The sequence below is a fragment of the Galeopterus variegatus genome, unplaced genomic scaffold, assembly GCF_000696425.1.
Source record: "Galeopterus variegatus unplaced genomic scaffold, G_variegatus-3.0.2 Scaffold286, whole genome shotgun sequence".
NCBI classification, from domain to species: domain Eukaryota; kingdom Metazoa; phylum Chordata; class Mammalia; order Dermoptera; family Cynocephalidae; genus Galeopterus; species Galeopterus variegatus.
Window position 1 is genome coordinate 168397 of NW_007726397.1, and position 18865 is coordinate 187261.

General features: G+C 36.7%; 1 protein-coding gene across 1 annotated transcript in view; it reads right to left on the reverse strand.

Moving 5' to 3' along the window:
* Window positions 1–18865, reverse strand: part of KLHL7 (kelch-like family member 7) — a 68581-nt gene that overhangs the window by 33622 nt on the left and 16094 nt on the right. Inside the window, exons 2-6 of the mRNA XM_008567031.1 lie at window positions 13316–13418; window positions 12171–12264; window positions 11788–11912; window positions 5127–5302; window positions 2591–2765 (exon numbers count right to left, since the gene is read on the reverse strand). Coding sequence (XP_008565253.1) covers window positions 2591–2765; window positions 5127–5302; window positions 11788–11912; window positions 12171–12264; window positions 13316–13418 — 673 coding nt within the window. The remainder of the gene's footprint in view (window positions 1–2590; window positions 2766–5126; window positions 5303–11787; window positions 11913–12170; window positions 12265–13315; window positions 13419–18865) is intronic.

The following is an 18865-nucleotide window of genomic DNA, read 5'->3' on the forward strand; positions in this document are numbered from 1 at the left end:
CCCAGGAGCAGGGTTTACCTTCAGCTGCTTTGTCACTGCGAAGTCTCCTGCGGTGCCTGTCGTACAGCCACATTACCTGCAATGGCGGCCACCGAGCGCGGCGCCGCGTGGCCAACGGGCGACAACCGAACCTCCTGCCGCCGCCGCTAGCACTTACTAGACATTTAGAAAACAAAAATTATTCCATACCAAATAAATTTCAGTAGAATATAAGGCTTAAAGGTTAAAAAAAAAAAAAAGAAAAGAAAAGAAAAGAAGAAATCCATAAATGCATAAAGGGAAAATCTGGGTAATTAAAAAAAAAGCATCTTGGAATAGGGAAGACCTTTTAAAACACATCACAAAAACCAGACATCATAAAGGAGAAGACTGGTTCAGTCTAAATATAAAAACAACATGAGATTGGATTTGCCATTTTATGACCTTTTTGTCCCTCTTCTTTTGAAAGCCATCCCAAGGAAACAAGAAACCAACACAAACTCTACCTTTCATAATACTAAGAGACCTGCAACACCAAAACACCATTAATGAAGACAGCTAGCAGATGGAAAGTCTGTTAAACCTAAGAGGTAGTACAAGGAAACATCAATGAAAAGCAAGCCAAATTACCCTGTAGAACCATGGAAAGACTCATAATTGCAGATACCAAATACCCCAAAAAGTAAAGGTGGGGATGAAAACAAGAGAACTCTAAAGGCTTGAACAAATGACAGTTGAACTCCTAGGTCTCCTTCGCCTGCTGCACAGTCAGGTACCCACCGTACGTTCACCACTGTAGGAGACAGGAGGTAGGTCACTGGGATACTAAACCAGATATGTTTAAGACTAAAGGAACAGCACAGAGAAGGGGGTGGGACTGAAAACAGGGATTAAGCAAAAGTCTGCATTTCAAAATATCCCCCCACCCAGTCCCCAAATGCCTGAACCTGGCTTAAACCTCCTTGAGAAAATATTTACAGAAACTGACATTTTAGGGTCTCCAACTAGAAAACTGACTGGCTACTTTGATTACCCTACAGTTCAGCCCCAGAACTGAGAAGCCCACTCACGTGTACAGCCTGATCTATCAGTTTTGTAATAACTCACTCTTACAAGCGATGATTGACATAAAACCAAACATTTAAGAATAGTTTCCAACAATAAAATCAGGAGAATAAAATTCATAAAGGGCCATGAAAATCAATTACATTGTATAATATTGAATATACTAATTATTCTGATTTGAGCATCACATATTGCATACAAATATTGATACTCAACTCTGTACCCCATAGATATGTATGATCAACTCTGTTTCAATAAAAAAAAAAAATCTGAATGACTGTTATTAAAAAAAAAGAAAATTCAAAGGTAATACAGAAAATACAGACAATACAGGAAATCTTCAAAGGCACTTGACTACTTCAGAGTGACAGGATATTGCAGCCATGAAATAAGAAATTAGAAAAAGTAAAAACTCAGAGAAATTAAAATTGATAGCTGAAATGAAAAGATTAAAAAAAATATCAAGGCTATCTCTCAGAAGACCAAGAGACAAAGATGGATAATAGGAGAGACAAGAAAAGATTAGAGACACAACGGCTGAAGAATCACAATATCAAAAATTGAGAACTAACAAATCTATGGGTGAAAAGATAGAGAATGCCTGAAATGACTTGAAAAAAAGATGTCAAAGTACATTACTGCAAACTTGCAAAATATCACAGTTTTTTTTTTTTTTTAAAGATCTTAAATGCTTTTAAGAATTTAAGCATTAAATTAAATTTTAAAAAAGAATTAAAAAAAAGAAAAAGAAAAGGATCAGACTGGTGCTACATTTCTCAAAAGTAACACTGGAAGCTATAAGATTATAGAGCAATGCCTGCAAAATTCTAATTGAAAATGATTTTAGACAGAATTCTATTTCCACTTTAACTATCCTTCAATATTTTATGGTAAAATAAGCATATGAGATTTGTCAAGTCTCTAAATATTTACTGATCATATTCTCTGGTATCAGGAATCTTTTAGAGGGTATGTTCCATCAAATAGAGAGAATTAAGATAGGGGAAGACCAGGGATCCAGGAAAATAAAGGATCTAACATAGCAGGGGCGTGAAAGGATTTCCCCGGATGGTGGAGAAGGGAAGCCCCAGGACAAGATTTGTGCCTCAGGTCTAGAGAGCAAACAGTCCATATTGGAATAGGCAGAAGAAAGGCTCTACAGAAATGTTTCCAAGAAATAAAAGCAACAGATTGTTTAATTGCACAAACAATTTTATTAAGAGGCATTTTACAAAGGTGTTGAGAGGTTCAGACTTGGCCTACAAGTCAAGAAAATCCAAGCAAGCCAAAAAAAAAAAAAAAAAAGCTGTTTTAGAAAGAAAATGTGATCATAAAATAAAAAAAGAAACACTAGAAACAAAGTTAGTTAATTTAAGCATGAAAGCTATTGTACACAAAAGTAGAAAAAGGATAATCCCAAGGGATTAATTATCTAGAAGAGCAAAGTCTGTAATGTTTCTTCCTGGCTGCTCCATTCTAAAGGGGTTTAAGCCCATGAGAAACTGGCTACATGATCAGGTTATAAATAGATATTAAGGCAACTTACTTATTACCATCTTAAGGCATTCAGGGTTGTCTTGAATAAGTGGTTCAGCTTGTACCGTTTTACTTAAGAAATTCTTTGATATAAGAGGAAACCTGACTTTAGCAAGGATATCAACCATAAATGGCTGGCGATTAGGTTCATCGTATTTCAGCCACCTGACTGCAGCATCATAAACCTAAGGGGGGTGGGGAAAAAAACAGCATAGTGAAGTTCTTAACAGCAATATTTCCAATTACCTGTGTTTCCTTTCACATTGAAGGGAGAGAAACTCGTAAGGAGACAACCACTTGTTTGTAATATTTTATTCAGATATTTGCTTTTAGCCCGGAACACTTGCCTGTACTTGCAAACAGTTTACATACTGCTATACTGGATCTTGCAAGTAACAGGTTTTTTAGAACTAAGTACTACTATATAATGCAATGACAGGGAGAATGCTGAATTTGTGATTTTTTGAAAAAATAAAATATACCTTCTTTTTTGCAAGGAGATATGATATGCATCATTGAAAAAAATCTACTGGTCAGCAATAATTTCAATATATGCTTATTTAATACCAGGAAAACAGATTAATTTCTCAACAGTCTTCCATCCCAGGAGATATGAAGGTCAACCATGATTTTATTTCAATCTTATATTTCTCCATTGTGAATTGATAGACATCTGCTTTCTAGAGACTTTAAGGTATAAACATTCTATACTTAAAAATAAATTACAGAATATTTATATTATTTAAGAATTTTTTCTAAAATAATACTATAGCATTTATTTAACTGCACTGAAGAAGTCTAAGTTAATTAACATAATTTAATTTACAAATCATTAAACACACTGAAAACAAATCTATTATTTCATATACACACATCTACCATACACTCACACGTTTGTGCTAGTTAAATTAGTTAATTTTGGGTTTCTGTTAATAAAGCCCAAGTTCTGATCTCCCTATGAATTAGTTGATTTTTTAATGGAAATTACTCTTTTTTAAAAAAATAAGCTTTTTATTTTAGAATAGTTTTAGATTTACAGGAAAGTTGCAAAGATAGTGCTGAGGAGTCTCATATACTCTGCACCCAGTTATTAAGGTGTTACATAAGTATGATATATTTGTCATGACTAATGAACCAATATTGATATGTTAACTGAAGTCCATACTTTTTAAAAAACTTCTTTAGTTTTTATCTAATGTTATTTTTCTAACCCACGGTCCCATAAAAAATACCACATTACTTTTAGTCATTAAGTCACCGTAGGCTCTTCTAGACTATTACAGTTTTTCAGAGTTTCCTTATTTTTGATGACTGACAGTTTTGAGTTCTGGTCAGGTATTTTGTAGAATGTCCCTCAATTTGGGTTTTTCAGATGTTTTACTCATTAGACTAGGATTATGGTTTTTTGGGAGGAAAACCACAGAGGTGACCTGCCATTCTCATTATGTCAAGTATGCATGCTCTCAACATGACTTATCGCTGATGATGTTAACCTTGACAACCTGTAGGTAGTGTTTGTCAGGTTTCTCCAGTCTAAAGTTACTTTTTCTTCTCTTTCCACGCTGCAAATAAGTCGGTTAATTTGATCATAGAACTAAGTTTTTCTTTTTGCCTACTCAGGTCCTCCAGGTCTAATCTATCAACTTGCGAACTGACATTCTGGGCCATGAAGACTGGAAGAAAGAACATGGCTTAGGGTTATCTTTTTTTCTTTGGAACAAAAATAACTCAGAGCATATCTTACAGTACCTATATTCATTTCCTATTGCTGCTTAGCAAATTACCACAAATTTAGTAACTTAAAATAAAGAGTAAGATGTGGGGCTGAAAATAGGGATTAAGTTAGCCTACATATTAAAGAGTTCCCTCACCTGGCTCCCAAATGCCTGCATCCAGTTTACACCTCTGACAGTTCATCTGACAGCTCTGGAGGTCAGAGTACAAAATGGGTCACACTGGGCTAAAATCAATGTGTTGGCAGGGCACTCAGGAGCTCTATAGGAAAAACCATTTCCTTTTTTTCCAGCATCTAGCAGCTACCTGCATTCCTTGGCTTGTGACCCCCTTCCACCTTCAAAGCCAGAAATGGCCAGTCAAGTTTTTCTCACACTGCCTTACTCTGACACTGCCTCTTTCTGTATCCCTCTTCCACATTTAATGACTACATCAGATCTACCTGTATAATCTCCTCTTCTCAAAACCCTTAACTCGATCACCTCTCCAAAGTTCCATTTATCAAGTAAAGTAACATATTCACGGGTTCTGGACATTAGGATGTGGACATCCTTGGAGGAGGCGTTGTTCTACCTATCACAGTACCCAATAGTTTTATCTCTATCGAGTGGCCTATCTCTTGAATAGCTGGCCTTTGCAAGCACCCAAAACTTACTTTTCCTATGAAACAGACTTTGGAATATTCTGTTTAATGTAAAAATCGTGTTCTTTCCTAATATGACTCTTCTCCTTGTCATGTACCCAAACATGACATATAAGAAAGCAATAAGTATATTTTTACTAAGAAAAATGTGAGAAGGCAATTTGGTCACCTGATCCTCTGCTCTCACAGTCAGAGTGTCCTGGTTCAGAAGATGTGTTACTCGCTTAACATCAAGCTGTAGAAATTCATCAGTTTTATAAACTTCAGTAAAATGCTGATGAATAAAGTCATCTGCAGTTGCTTTCAATTCAGGACAGTCCAGACACTCTGCTAGCACACTTATACCTAAACACAAAACGAAAACAAAAGAACAGAAAATCACTTACTTTTAGAAAAAAACAAATACACATTGAAGATAAGGCATGACTTCAGGAAGATCAGACTCAATGAATTTCATAAATCTGGGTCTTTTTGTATTCCACTGGTTTGTTTATTCTTGTCCCAATATCATACTGTCTTACATTTGGCTCACTTTGGTATTTTGTAGGACAAGCCTCCTTCAATGTTTTTTCAAACTCTTCTTGGCTACTGTTAAGCATTGTCTCTTGCAAATAAATTTAAAAAGTAAGTTTATCACATTCTACTTAAAAAAAATCCTGATGTGATTTATTAAGGATTGCACTGAACTTTTAGATTTTGGGGGGAACAGCTGACTTCTGCAACATGGAGATCCATTTAAGAACACGACATATATCAAGTTTGTTCAGACATAAACTTATTCATGATGTTTATTCAGATTTTTTATGATCTTCAATGTAAATAACACAATTTTCTTCATATAAGCCCTGCACATTTCCTATTCAGCCTTTTCCTAGCTATTTTCTTTCCTGTTTTGAAGGGAGTCTCCCCCCAATTGGTTACTTATGTTCTATATCAGGAATCTGTAAAGTACTATCCACGCCCCAAATCCAGCCTACAGCCTGTTTTGTAGGGTCAGCAGCTAAAACTAGTTTTTACATTTTTAAAGCATTGTTAAAAAAAGCGGGGGAGTGAGGGGGTGGAGAAGGGAAGAGAAGGGGAAGGTGGAGAAATGGGAGAGGGAGGAGGAGGAGAGACAATAACCACGTGTGGCCGACAAAGCCTAAAATATTTACTATCTGGCCCTTCACAGAAAGTTTGCCAAGCCCCCTATAAAACCACTGATTATTTTTGTATGTGATCTTGTGGCAGGCCTCTTTTCTAAGTCATAAGCTGAATATTTTTCAGTTCATTATCTTTGATTTTCCATGTTTTAAGTTCATGTTGTCTTTAGCTAATGATTTTTGATGCTTTCATATTATTTATACCATAAAGGCTCTCATAACTGATGTCTGCGAACTTGTCAGACTACCTGGCATTTTTCCATTTCTTTGTAAAATGTACTGACCAATGGCCATGGCATGCTAGATGCTCATGGTGAGAAGTCTGCTATATCTGTACACTCCTGCTCCCACCAGGGAGATGATCTTTTCACCAAGAACTATTTCTAGTTTAAGAGTTTTTTTTTTAAAGATGACCAGTAAGGGGATCTTAACCCTTGACTTGGTGTTGTCAGCACCACGCTCACCCAGTGAGCTAACTGGACATCCCTATACAGGGATCCGAACCCATGACCTTGGTGTTATTAGCACCACACTCTCCAAGTGAGCCACGGCCCTAAGAGTTATTTTTTTAAACATCAGGAATGGGCACTGAAATCACAAAAGTGCCTTCAGCATTTGCTACTATGATTTTAAGTATTTATTTTTCTCCTATAGCTTGTTAGTATGGTAAATTGTTTTACTAGATTTCTTGACACTGAAATCACTGAACCATTGTGGCATTTCTTAAATAAATACTACCTGGTCACAAAGTATTATTATTATTTTAAATTAGTAAACTTTATTTTTGAGAATGGTTTTAGGTTCAGAGCAAAACTGAGAGGAATGTACAGAGTTCGCATAGACCCCCTATTGCCCACACACACCCTTCCCCACTATCACCTCCTACAGTCGAGGGGCAAGGTATTCTTTTTAAAAATACATTCACTGCTGGATTTAATTTGCTGAGTTTTTTTTTAAATACTTGAAAAAAAATCAATGTTTCTAAATGAAACTAGTCTAAAGTTTTATGTGTGTTTGTACAGGCACATACATGTTCTTTGCCCAGTTTTGGCATTATGGTAATCCTACGCTAGTAGAATGAGCTGGGATTTTTTTTATCCTTTCTATTGATTTAGAACAATTTAAATTATATACGCATTAATCTATTCCTTGAAAGCTTGACCTAACCCATAATGCCATCAAACCTAGAATATTAATTGGGAAAAGATCTTTACCTTTTCAATTGTTTCTGAGGTTACTGGTTTCAGGTTTTCTGCTTTTTAAGATAATTTTGGTCATGGTCCTTTGCTTTCACATCTACAGTTCTAATTCTTGATGCTGTTCTTTGACCATTTCTACTTCATTAGACTTATTGAATTTGTGGCTTATACTGTTCTTTGAAATAATTAGCTTTGTTTTTCTGGCCAAGTCTATGGTCTATTAATTTTATTTTTCTACTTCACTGATTTATGTTCTAAGGCATATTTTTTTCTGTGTTCATTAGGTGTTTAAAATTTTTTTTCCTACTTGAGTAAATACCGAAGTCAAGAAATGATAAAAAATAAGTGTATTTATTTGGGGCCGAGCCCGTGGCGCACTCGGGAAAGTACGGCACTGGGAGCGCAGCAACGCTCCTGCCGCGGGTTCAGATTCTATATGGGGATGGCCGCTCACTGGCTGAGCATGATGCGGCCGGTCTCAAAAAATAAAAAAAAATAAAAATAAATGTATTTATTTGGAAAACATTTCAAGACTATAAATTTTCTAAGAAATACTTCCCAAGGTTTTTGGTTTATTATGTTATTATTGTCATATATTTCCATAGAGCCTGTGAGTTCATTTTTAGTACCTCTTTAAAAGTACTTTTCTAAATAACTCCTCAGTTAAATTTCCAAGGCTCAGAATGGAGTGAGAGGATAAATTATCCTTTTGTGGCTAATTTCCTATTTTACTGCACAGAAATCAGGGGATGTGGCCTATGTCTCTTCTCTTGTAGGTGCTCCTGATTTTCTGTGGCTGGTGATCAGTATATGTAAACACTCCAAGAGTGCTTGAAAACAACTTGTGTTCTCTCCTCACTGGGTAAAACAGTCTGTGATACGTATCTAAACAAGTTTGTGTTATTCAAATCCCTACATTTTTTTCTAATTTTTGAAATTTCTGGACAATTCTATGAGTTACTCAACTAGTCTTTCGATAAATTCCCTTTCTGTTTAAACCAACAAAACATTTTGCATGCTACTAAAAATGTACATTCCTAACCTTAGCTCTTTAGCTCTCACTTGGCTGCAACACTTCCTCCAATACTTTTCTCAGACCAGACACAGATGATTACACATTGTTTCCCTACAATATCCCAAGTGAATGATGTCTTTGAATATAATTCTTCCCCCTCCCCATCATTTGCACACCTTGTGCTATTATTTTTCAGGTTGCAGATAAAAAAATTAATGCCATTCTGATTCTCTTCCTTTTCTAAGTAACCTGTTATATCATTTATCTATTACTGCAAGACAAGCCCAAAACACAGTGGCTCAGAATAACAAAAACGTATTATTTCTCACAATTGTATGGGTTAAAGCAGAGGTTCTCCTGACCTGGGCTAGCTTGGCTAATCTCTGCTGTCAGCTGGCCTCATTCACATATCTGGTAACAGGCTGGCTTGTTGGTCTAGGGACATCAGTTGGGACAGCTCATCTCTGTCTCAAATGGTCTCTAGCCTTCTTTTCATGGTAGTAGAAAAGTTTCCAGCTTCAAAGGAGGGCAAGTCCTAATGCACAAGCATTTTTCAAGCCTCTGCTCACATCACATTTACTGATGTCCCACAGGCTAAGGCAAATTACACCACCACACCCAGATGACAAGGGGGAGAATAGACTCTACTCCTTGATGCAAGGAGGTACAAAGTCACATTGCAAAGGAGTGTAGGTACAGGGATAGAAAGAATTTATGGCCATTTTGTTTGTTATCTACCATATCACTTTTCTCTCAAAGCCTGTAAATATTTTTACATGAATTTTTTGTGTGTGGCTGGACAGTACAGGGATCCGAACCCTTGACTTTGGTGTCATAACACTGTGCTCTAACCAACTGAGCAAACCAGCCAGCCCAGCGAAGTCTATTTTTTGTTGTTGTTTTTGTTTTTGGTGGTTTGCCAGTAAGGGAATCTGAACCCTTGACCTTGGTATATTAACTTTTTTATTGCGGTTAAACTTATATAACATAAAACTTACCGTTAGTGACAGTTAGTACATTCACAATGTGGTGCCACCATCATCACTATCTAGTTCCACAACAATTTCATCACCCCAAATGTAAGTTTTCTCTTGGTCTTTGGACGTAAAAAATATCACTAGGGTATATCAAAGTGAGGAATATTGTAGTTTATTGATCAGGACAGGTAATGAAACTTAGTCTGAAATCTAAATTTATTTTAAGCCCAAATAAGTTTTCTTCCATTATTCTTCGATTATAGCTTTTTTTCCAACTGTTCCTTCTGGAACTCCTACTTCACATTAGTATTCTTGTATCTTCCTCCCATGTTTTTATATTTTCACTAACGGCCCCCATTCCTTTGCATTATTGTCTTGTATCAAGAAGCAATTTACTCTGTTTGATCTACTTCAGTTTGATTTTTAGGAGTATCCATTTTTCAATTCAATTGAGTGTTAAAAACTGGAAAATCATAGTTTCTTTCTCCCTTCAAATACAACCTTCCCATTTTTAAGTTCCCTTCCATTTCCTGTATTAAATTTGCCTACTATAGGAGCCATTCATTTTGGCTGTTTAGCTTGGTTTTCCATCCCTCAAACTACTGGGTGTCCTTTAACTTTATTTGATCTTTGCCCGACTCCATCAGCTGCCATGGGTTCCTTGAGCACTTGTGGAAGTCAGATTGTTGGGATCTTTTGGGCAGCAAAGAATTGACAGGTGGTAGGCCTGCAGGGAGAGCCATGCTCAGGGCTAACAGAAAGCAGGAAGAAGCAGTTCCTAATTACTACGCAGTTGTACTTAGCTCAACTAGCTGAGCCACTGTCTTTGCCCCAGGCTTCGCCAGAGAATCAGGCTTCTTTCTAGGTCGCTTTCTATCTTTCCTCCCAGCTTTGTAAACAATGATGACAGAAGGTATCTAGAGCTAAAAGCCCTGAATGGTTTCTTCAGAAACCTAACCAAGCTCAATGCACTTCTCCATCTACTCCCTACCTGATTGTTAGCCATTTTTCTTTGTGAATCACCCCAGTAGGAAATTTAGATTGCTAGGGAGTTAGGAAATATAATTTAGCCACCATCTTCCAAAAACTTCTTTAAAGTAACTCCCTTTTTATAATACGTTCTGTGAGAATATTTATTTATAAGGAGAAATGAACTTAAATCTCAGCAATCTTATTAATGAATGGAGTTCCCAACTATGGCCCAGAGAGATGGAGGGACTCATCAGCAGAGTGTCTCTGTCACATAGATGGGATTAGAGGCTGGTCTTTTATTTCCTAATACAGGGATCTATTCACTATGTAGATCCAATGGCTACTTTTTAAAAAACTATTATCACTATGTTCACCTACACAGCTATTTCTCTTCCTGCTCCATCTAGTCTAATTCTTTTTCTGGATACTTGTTCTAGTATTTCCTTCACTTGGCTTATATTATGCCCCCCCCCCCTGAAACTTATTCTGCTTCCTTCCAACCTTCCTTCCAAGATCGTTCTCTCTATACTCACAGTGGGGGGGTGTGCAGGAAGGAGTACTGAAGGGTCCAGGAGAAAAGTCTAGAAAGGCAGGCAGCTTGCAAAAGTTCTCAAGCATCTCCAGGAGCCCTCTGCCCCAGCCTTTGCCTTCTTGTCATCTTTTCTCTGGGTCAGAAACCTTAGCACTGCACCTGGATTTCCAGGCCTCTCTACTTTCCTTGATTCTACCTTTCTTTCCTCCCTGCTTTCCTAGCACTCTTACCTTGGCCCACGTCCCTTTCTTTAAAGCCTATGAATCACAGTAAGAGTAGGAAAATGTAATTGCAAAGATCTGGATGTTCATTCATGTGCCACTAAGGATCATCTCACAGTGGAAAGCATACCACACTCTTGAAAACTCTGATCAACTTTCTGTGCTTCTATTATTAAATACAAAATACTTCATTAATAGCTTCAAAATAGAGTGCTAAAGCAATCCCTCAATTAGTATCTTAATTTATTGTCTAGGATTTTTATGTTTTCTGCTATAAAAGTTAACGTATTTGACGATGTGGATAGGCAGCATGGTGTAGTGGTTAAGAATTAGATTACTTGACTTCCAATCCCAGCTCCTTCTTATACTAGCTAAGTGACCTCGGGCAAGTACTATAAGTTCCATTTTCTCATCAGTAACAGACCTTAGCTTATCATAAATGCTTAAATAAAAGTAAACATCATGTTGATGTTATTTACCCATACCACCATCACATGCAATCCTCATTGCTTGTTCTAGACATATGAAAACTCACTATAAATGCCATTATACTTTGGAAAGTGTTAATACAATAGTTAATGAGGTTGTTGCTGTCCAGGTTAATATGCATCTCCCTAAGTTCCTCTTAAAATTTATTACTAGAAAATCTTCTAGTAGACAACGTCTTTAAGATTAAATGAGGATACTTATAACCTTTTTTCTTGCTTTTTTCTTTATTAAAACACACACACTGAGGATTTTTTTTAAAAAATAGGAATCTGATATTTCTTACCAAGACAATTTGAAGCATCAACTTGTTCTTTCAAAAAATCAACACACATTTTCTTCACAGGTTCAATCTGGTACTGGTTTGCTGCATCTAACAAAGACTGAACATTGTTGCTATTCACTGAAATTCTGCAAATAAGTTAAAGTGAATATTAATTTCCCACAATTTGTTTTATTATTTAAATAATGTTACTGTAGAATATATCCTACTAGCCCTTGAAATTAAACAAAAATTAAACTTTTCAGCCCTTGAATTAGTATGGCATAGGATCCTCAAATTCCTCCGTCCTTGCAGTTTTTCATTGTGAAGAATATGGAGCACAACAATTTGTTACAACAATGCTCAACATTATTTCTCTAAAACAGAAAGGATCCTTCTTAACTCACCTAGCAGTATAAGCAAATTCCACAAGTTGTTCAATAATGTCAGGTTCAGCATCCTTGAGTTCTACTTCAAAGGACTTTGATTCAAGCATGTTAGCTAAAATGAAGAGAAGAAACATAAATGGCATCAGTACTGCCACAGTTTTAACTGAGGAACCAGTAAACTCTAGGCCATGTTAAAAATGGAGAATAACAGGACAGATTTCTCTGGAAGAAAATACTCCAGCAAGCCTAACATTCCTATAATAAATGCAAATTAATTCTCTGCACTTAAGATGTGCCTTAAGTTAACCTAAGAAATTAGTATATTTGAATTTCAAAAAAAAAAAATTAGTGAGTGTACTTCTTTAAAAAAAAAAAACCAAGTGAACAAACCTAAAACTAGAGTAAGTTTAGTTTTTCCTCAACTCCTAAAGTAATTTAGTAGCACTTTTAAAAATTGCTATGAGCAAAATGCCTCTGATGTAGCACAATCAAACCTGCAAGAACCATGCATAGTCCTCTATAGCTTGCAAAGCTCTCATTCCTCCTAAAAACCCTGGTAACCTGGAGCACTATGGAGAAAATTTGAGGCAGATACATTTATATGAGTATAACCTGATCAAGTTCATAATAGGACTAATTAGAGGAACCGGGACTTGGACCCAGTTCTCAACTTGAAATCTAGGGTTCTTTCTAGTACTCACTTTTCATTATGTTTCAACTTAACTTGCTAAATAAAATGTCAGGAGATTTATCTGCTCTATTGTCTTTTCACATGAGGTTAAGAAGAAAACCCGGGGCATTTAAGTAGAAGCTTTATCTTCATCAATAAAGGCAGTGGGCCCTTAGGTCTAATGAAAGAACATTTTTCCTGGGCCCAGCCCCTGGCGCACTCCGGAGAGTGTGGCCGCGGGTTCGGATCCTATATAGGGATGACCGGTGCGCTCACTGGCTGAGCGCGGTGTGGCCGGTCTCAAAAAGGACAAAAAAAAAAAAGAAAGAACATTTTTCCTTTGATCAATCGTGACCTGACTACTTTTCAATCTCTTCACTGTTTCATGGCCTTAAGTGCTTTAAAAACTAGAAAAAATGGCATATTTTCATTTACACTCCACCTCATTCTAATAGAAAAAAATAACAGCATATTTTACCTTAAGATAACTTACTTGTGAACATTAAGTTAAAAAAATGACTGGCTGCAGCAAGGACAACACGATGAGCAGGTATTTTTCTTTCCTGGACCATGAGGATCACATCACACAATGTTTTCTAATCAAAAGAAAAATATATAAAATCAAAAAGGGCTCCAGTGACAATTCCAGGCCGCTGCCAGAAGTGCCCCGGGGCCCTGAGCCAGGGCAGTGGGGGACTGAGGGCCTCAGCCACGTCCCCCAACTTCTGCGTCCAGCCAAACCACGACCGAGCTGCCGCTGGAAGCCCTGCTGGAATGAGAGGGGTGCCACAGGCCTCGACCATGTCTCCTCCTTCCATTTCTTCCCACTTTATCCCCCTCCCTCTCCCACTCTCCCCCTCCCACATCTTAGAATGTAAAAAACAGTAATAATAATAATTAAAGAATAAAAAAACAAAATCAAAAGGGGCTCAGTAGTTCTAGCTCAGCAATACATATAAAACAGGTGCTTGCCAAATGCTTTATCTTTATTTTTTATTTAAATCCAGTCTTTTTCCAGCACAGAATTTGTTTGTAAGACATACTTTGGAAGGACTTACAGAGCTGCTGCCATGTAGTATCAAAATTTGGCACTAAACTTTCAAAAGTCAAAAAAAAAAAAAATTAGTTCCTCACGATCAGAGAAAAGAAGTCTACTTATCCTTCAGGGAGGCCTGATTTATTTTCCTGACACAAGTTCTAAGATATTTCTCATGATAAGCTTTTCTGGAGGAAATTCAATGACATAATGGCAATGCCCTTGATAATTTTTTGAAACACAGCAATCTGTATTTATATGATTCTTAAGTAATTATCTACCCTTGATAATATCCAGAGCATACACTGCATTTCCCAGGAAAGTAGCCTTCATAGATCTAACTTGAAACAGAAACAACTCAGAATACACAGAGTAGATAAATCCAATGTCCCTTTAGCAATCATTCCTTAAATAACATTTCTCTCAAATGCATGTGTGACAGAAGCTGGATAGCAGCCAGTTTTACATCGTGATTTTTGATCAAGCCCCAAATGGTGTCACTCTAGCCTGCTGAAAGAAAGCAACTCTACAGTAAATACCTAATTAAAATGTTGGAAAAATAGAATAAAGAAAAAAGTTAAGGTTTACTGCAACACTATAGATAAATTAAAAAATATATCCTTATGGTCAAGTAAAATTTCAATTTCTTAATGAAGCTAAAGATATAATGTATGGGTTAGGCTCAGAGAAAATTTGGTGCCTACAATGTGTTAAGCACTGTCTTAGGCACTGGGAATATGAGGCAAATAATAGATTTAAAGTAAAAAAAAAAGTCTATCATTCACAAATTTAAATAATGGCTTAGTAGCATAGAGGACATGGAATTTTGCAAAAGTTAAGAATTTTACTAAAAGTATTAATATAATTTTTGATAGATAAATAACTATTTCCTACTTTACTACTTCATGAATAAAAATCCAAATAAGATAGCAATGCTTAGAATGAAAGAGGAAATGAGCCCCAAAGGCTAAAAGATGAACAAAATTTTACTTTTACAGATTATCTGAAGAATTTTTTTTATAAGGCCTATAGAATAGTGCTTAGAAATTACATGTAGGTTACTTATAGCTAAAGCTATTATTACCATATATCTTGAATTTTTATATTTTTACTTCTTTTTATTTGGGGAGGGGGTACAAAGTAGGCATAGCTTGCAGGTGATTTTGTTACATAACACAGTAAAAAATACCAAGTAGCAAAACCAAACTATTTTTGGTTACCACCAAAACAAGCGATGAAGTTGCTTAAGAGAAAGAGAGGGAGAGGAGAGGCAGAGAGAGAGAGAGAGAGAAAGAAAGAGAGAGAAAGAATGAGAATGAGAAAACGGATAGACCAGCAAACAAATCATATCATATCAGATCATAAAGTTCTCACAGGACAGGAATCTACAACTACTGATGGGAGCTTCCAGAAAACACTGGGCTAAACTGAAATATAGCAAAAACATTTCTAAGGCATACTCAGGAATAGGGTGTCTTTAAGTAGAGTGAACTTATAGACACCGAAGAAAGCTGGAGAAATGGAGATCTCTGTATGGCAACTGAATTTTAGTCTAAGATTAATCTCCAACTGCATATTAATGTGTTGTATGTGTGTGGGTGAAGTAGGAGGAGTCTTTTGTATCTAAACCATACATTTACAATAGGCTTCAACAAGGGTTGAGATTGTCAGTCCTAGTGCTATCAATCAGCTAAGGAAGAGGTATAGTCTGCTCTCCATATCTGCAGGTTCCACATCCATGGATTCAACCAACTGTGGATAGAAAATATTCGGGGTGGGGGGAATAACAATAAAAAATAATACAAATTTAAAAAATCAATATAGTATAACAACTATTTACATAACATAGTTGTGTATTAGGTATTATAAGTAATCTAAAGATCATTTAAAGTACAGATGCCCCACGACTTATGATGGGGTTATGTCCCAGTAAACCCATCTATATGAGTCCGTTTCTGTTGCATATAACAAAATACCTGGAACTGGGTAATTTGTAAAGAAACACTGTTTATTGCTTACAGTTTCAGAGGCTGGGAAGTCCAAAGTCCAGGGAACAGACCTGGTGAGGGCCTACAGCAACTCAGGGTGCCACATGGCAGAATATGGCAGAGCAGAGAGCAAGCCACCTCCTCACTCCTTCTCCTTTTAAAGCCCTCAGAATCACATCCATGACCACCATTGAACCATCAACTTATTAATCCATTTACTAGGGCATGATCCTCACAATCTAATCGCGTCTTCAAGGCCCCACCCACTTTTCAATTACCATAATAGGATTTTCCACTCTCTTAACACTGTCACAGTGAGGACGAACCTTCCAACACATTAAACTTTGGAGGGACACAATTCAACCCATAATATCATCCTAAATTGAAAATATTGTAAGTCAAAACACAGTGCATAGGTTATATGCAAATACTATGCCATTTTATATTAGTCTGGGGTTCTCACCATCTAAGATTATTTTTAGTAGGGTTTAGTTTAATCTTTCATATTATAACATGTTTCATCTTACATATGCCATCTCCTTTTATGCTATTTATGCTTCCTTGCTGTCCTCTTTTTTTTCTTTAATTGCCAGATAAAATGCCAGTTGCTATTTTGATCACGTTTTCTTCACACTTTTTTTCCTTTAGAGTCTTATTTATATACATCTGTCAAATATTTGCTAACTGAATCCAGAATATTAATCAAATATTATTCTAGGATTGCAAGGAGAGTTCAAGAACAATGATTATTATTAATGTAATTCATTTATCAATAAGTTAAAAGAGAAAAACCTCATGTATAAAAACTTTATAAGATGAATGATAAAATTAAAAATTCATTTCCTGAGACTCTAATAAATAAAATGATGTGTCTGTATGCTAAAGGTCATTCATTAAAAATCAACAGCAAACATCACATGTAATGGTGAAACAGAAGAGGCATTCATTCTCTTTCAGGTTTGAAACAGGTATACATATCCTTGTGATAAATGTTTCATCTTATATGTCATCTTCTTTCATGCTATTTATGTTTCTTTGCTGTCCTCTTTTTTCTTTAACTGACATTTATTTAACTATTATTCAATATCGTTCTAGAAATTTTAGCCAAATCAGTAAGGAAAAAAACCATAAATCAACCTAACACTTATAGAATTGACATGAAAAGTCAATAAGACTGCCACACAAATAAGATAAATATGAAAAATAATTAGCTATCTGATATATGAGTAATAAGCCATAAAAAAACACAAATAAGAAAAAAAATCCCAAGTCATATCAGCAACAAAATAATTAAATATCAAGAAATAAACCTAAGAAATATGAGGGATCTTCATTAAGTGGGTATTTGGTGTATGACAAAGATACCATTTCAAAAATGTGGTGAGAAGGTGGAACACAGGGAATGTTTAGTTCTGAAACTATTCTGTACAATACTATAATGGTGGATACACGTCATCATATATTTGTCAAAATCCATAACATGTACAACACAAAGAGTGAACCCTAATGTAACCATGGATTTTAATTAATAATAATGTAACAACATTGACTCATCAATTGTAACGACTGTACCACACTAATACAAGATGTTAATAATAGGGTTACCAGTGTACGGGGGGAGAGGGGAGGGAATAAATGGAAACTTCCTGTACTTTCCGCTCAATTTTTCTAAAAACCTAAAACTGCTCTAAAAATAAAGTCTATTAATTTATAAAAATGTGGTGAGAGATTGGATAATTTTAAAAAATGGTATTGGGACAACTTAACCGTTTGGGGAAAACATCAGATTCCTCCCTCATAATATATTCAGTCTTCCTCTGGGAAGGAGGTTTCAGTCCTTTTCTCCACCTGTCACATGTGGAAGAGTGACTACAGGATGGACAAGAGTGCAGTAGAGGTCACTGACCACACAGAGCCAGGCCTCTGGTTTCATTCTTCTTCCCTAAGTCTGCCCCAATAGTGGGACACAGCTCACTGGGGCAGGCTTGCCCCTCTGGCAGAGGAGGACTGTTGCTGTTCATCAGCTACTCTGCCTTAGTCTGGGTGGGTAAGTTTAGCATAGGAGAGAAAAAACAGAAAGCCCAATTTTATGCTCTGGTCAAAGCCATGTTCTTTAATCCATCTTCACCATTAATTTTTCTGTCTCTGTGGATACTTCTCAACTGTTCAGAACCAGTAGTGAAGAGTCTCTCAGATCCACACGCACAGACACTTACAGAAAGATAGAAACTTTGGCATAGCTTTAATGTTTGGAAGCTTTGGGTGCTTTTGTAGAGTCCTTTGGTTCTAGGAAAGACTCACCTCAAAACAGGCAGGCATTTTAGGCATCTGTTGGTACAATGACCTTTTGGCTCTTTATCACGTTTGCCAGGCAGGACTGTGAAAGGCAGTAGGTCCATGTAAGCTTTAAAGCACTGTATGAGGTTTTAGCTTTTAACGATATGTGTTGCCATTTGTGGGAGGTGTGTGTGTAATCAACTGCCCCAAATTCTATTCTTCACCATTTTCCAAGGAGGAGACTGAGGAATGACTAATCTTTGGATTTATGTGTCTTGTCAACAAGCTTCTGCAATCAGTCCCTCCCAATGTAATTTTAAGTTGGCCCCAGGTATAGATCCCTGAGCAGATTCAACTATAGTTGGGTGGTGAATTTAAATCACTTAAAAGATAAAGGGAAATGGAGCCCTTATACAGGAGTGAATCGTCTTTTTGAATTGAATTATTAGAAAAGCCTCAATAAAGCCATCACAAACCCAAAGGCTAAGAGAAAAATTAAAAAGATCTCTCCAGGGGCCGGCCCGGTGGTGCACTGGATAAGTGCGCCGCTTGGGAAGCGTGGTGGCGCTCCCGCCCGAGGGTTCGGATCCCACATACAGACCGGTTCCTGCTCACTGGCTGAGCGAGGCGCGGGAGCAGCACCGAGGGTTGCGGTCCCGTTGCCGGTCCCCGGTCCAGTACGGGGGCAACACTGAGGGTTGCGATCCGTTGCCGGACACGGAAAAAAGACAAAAGACAAAAG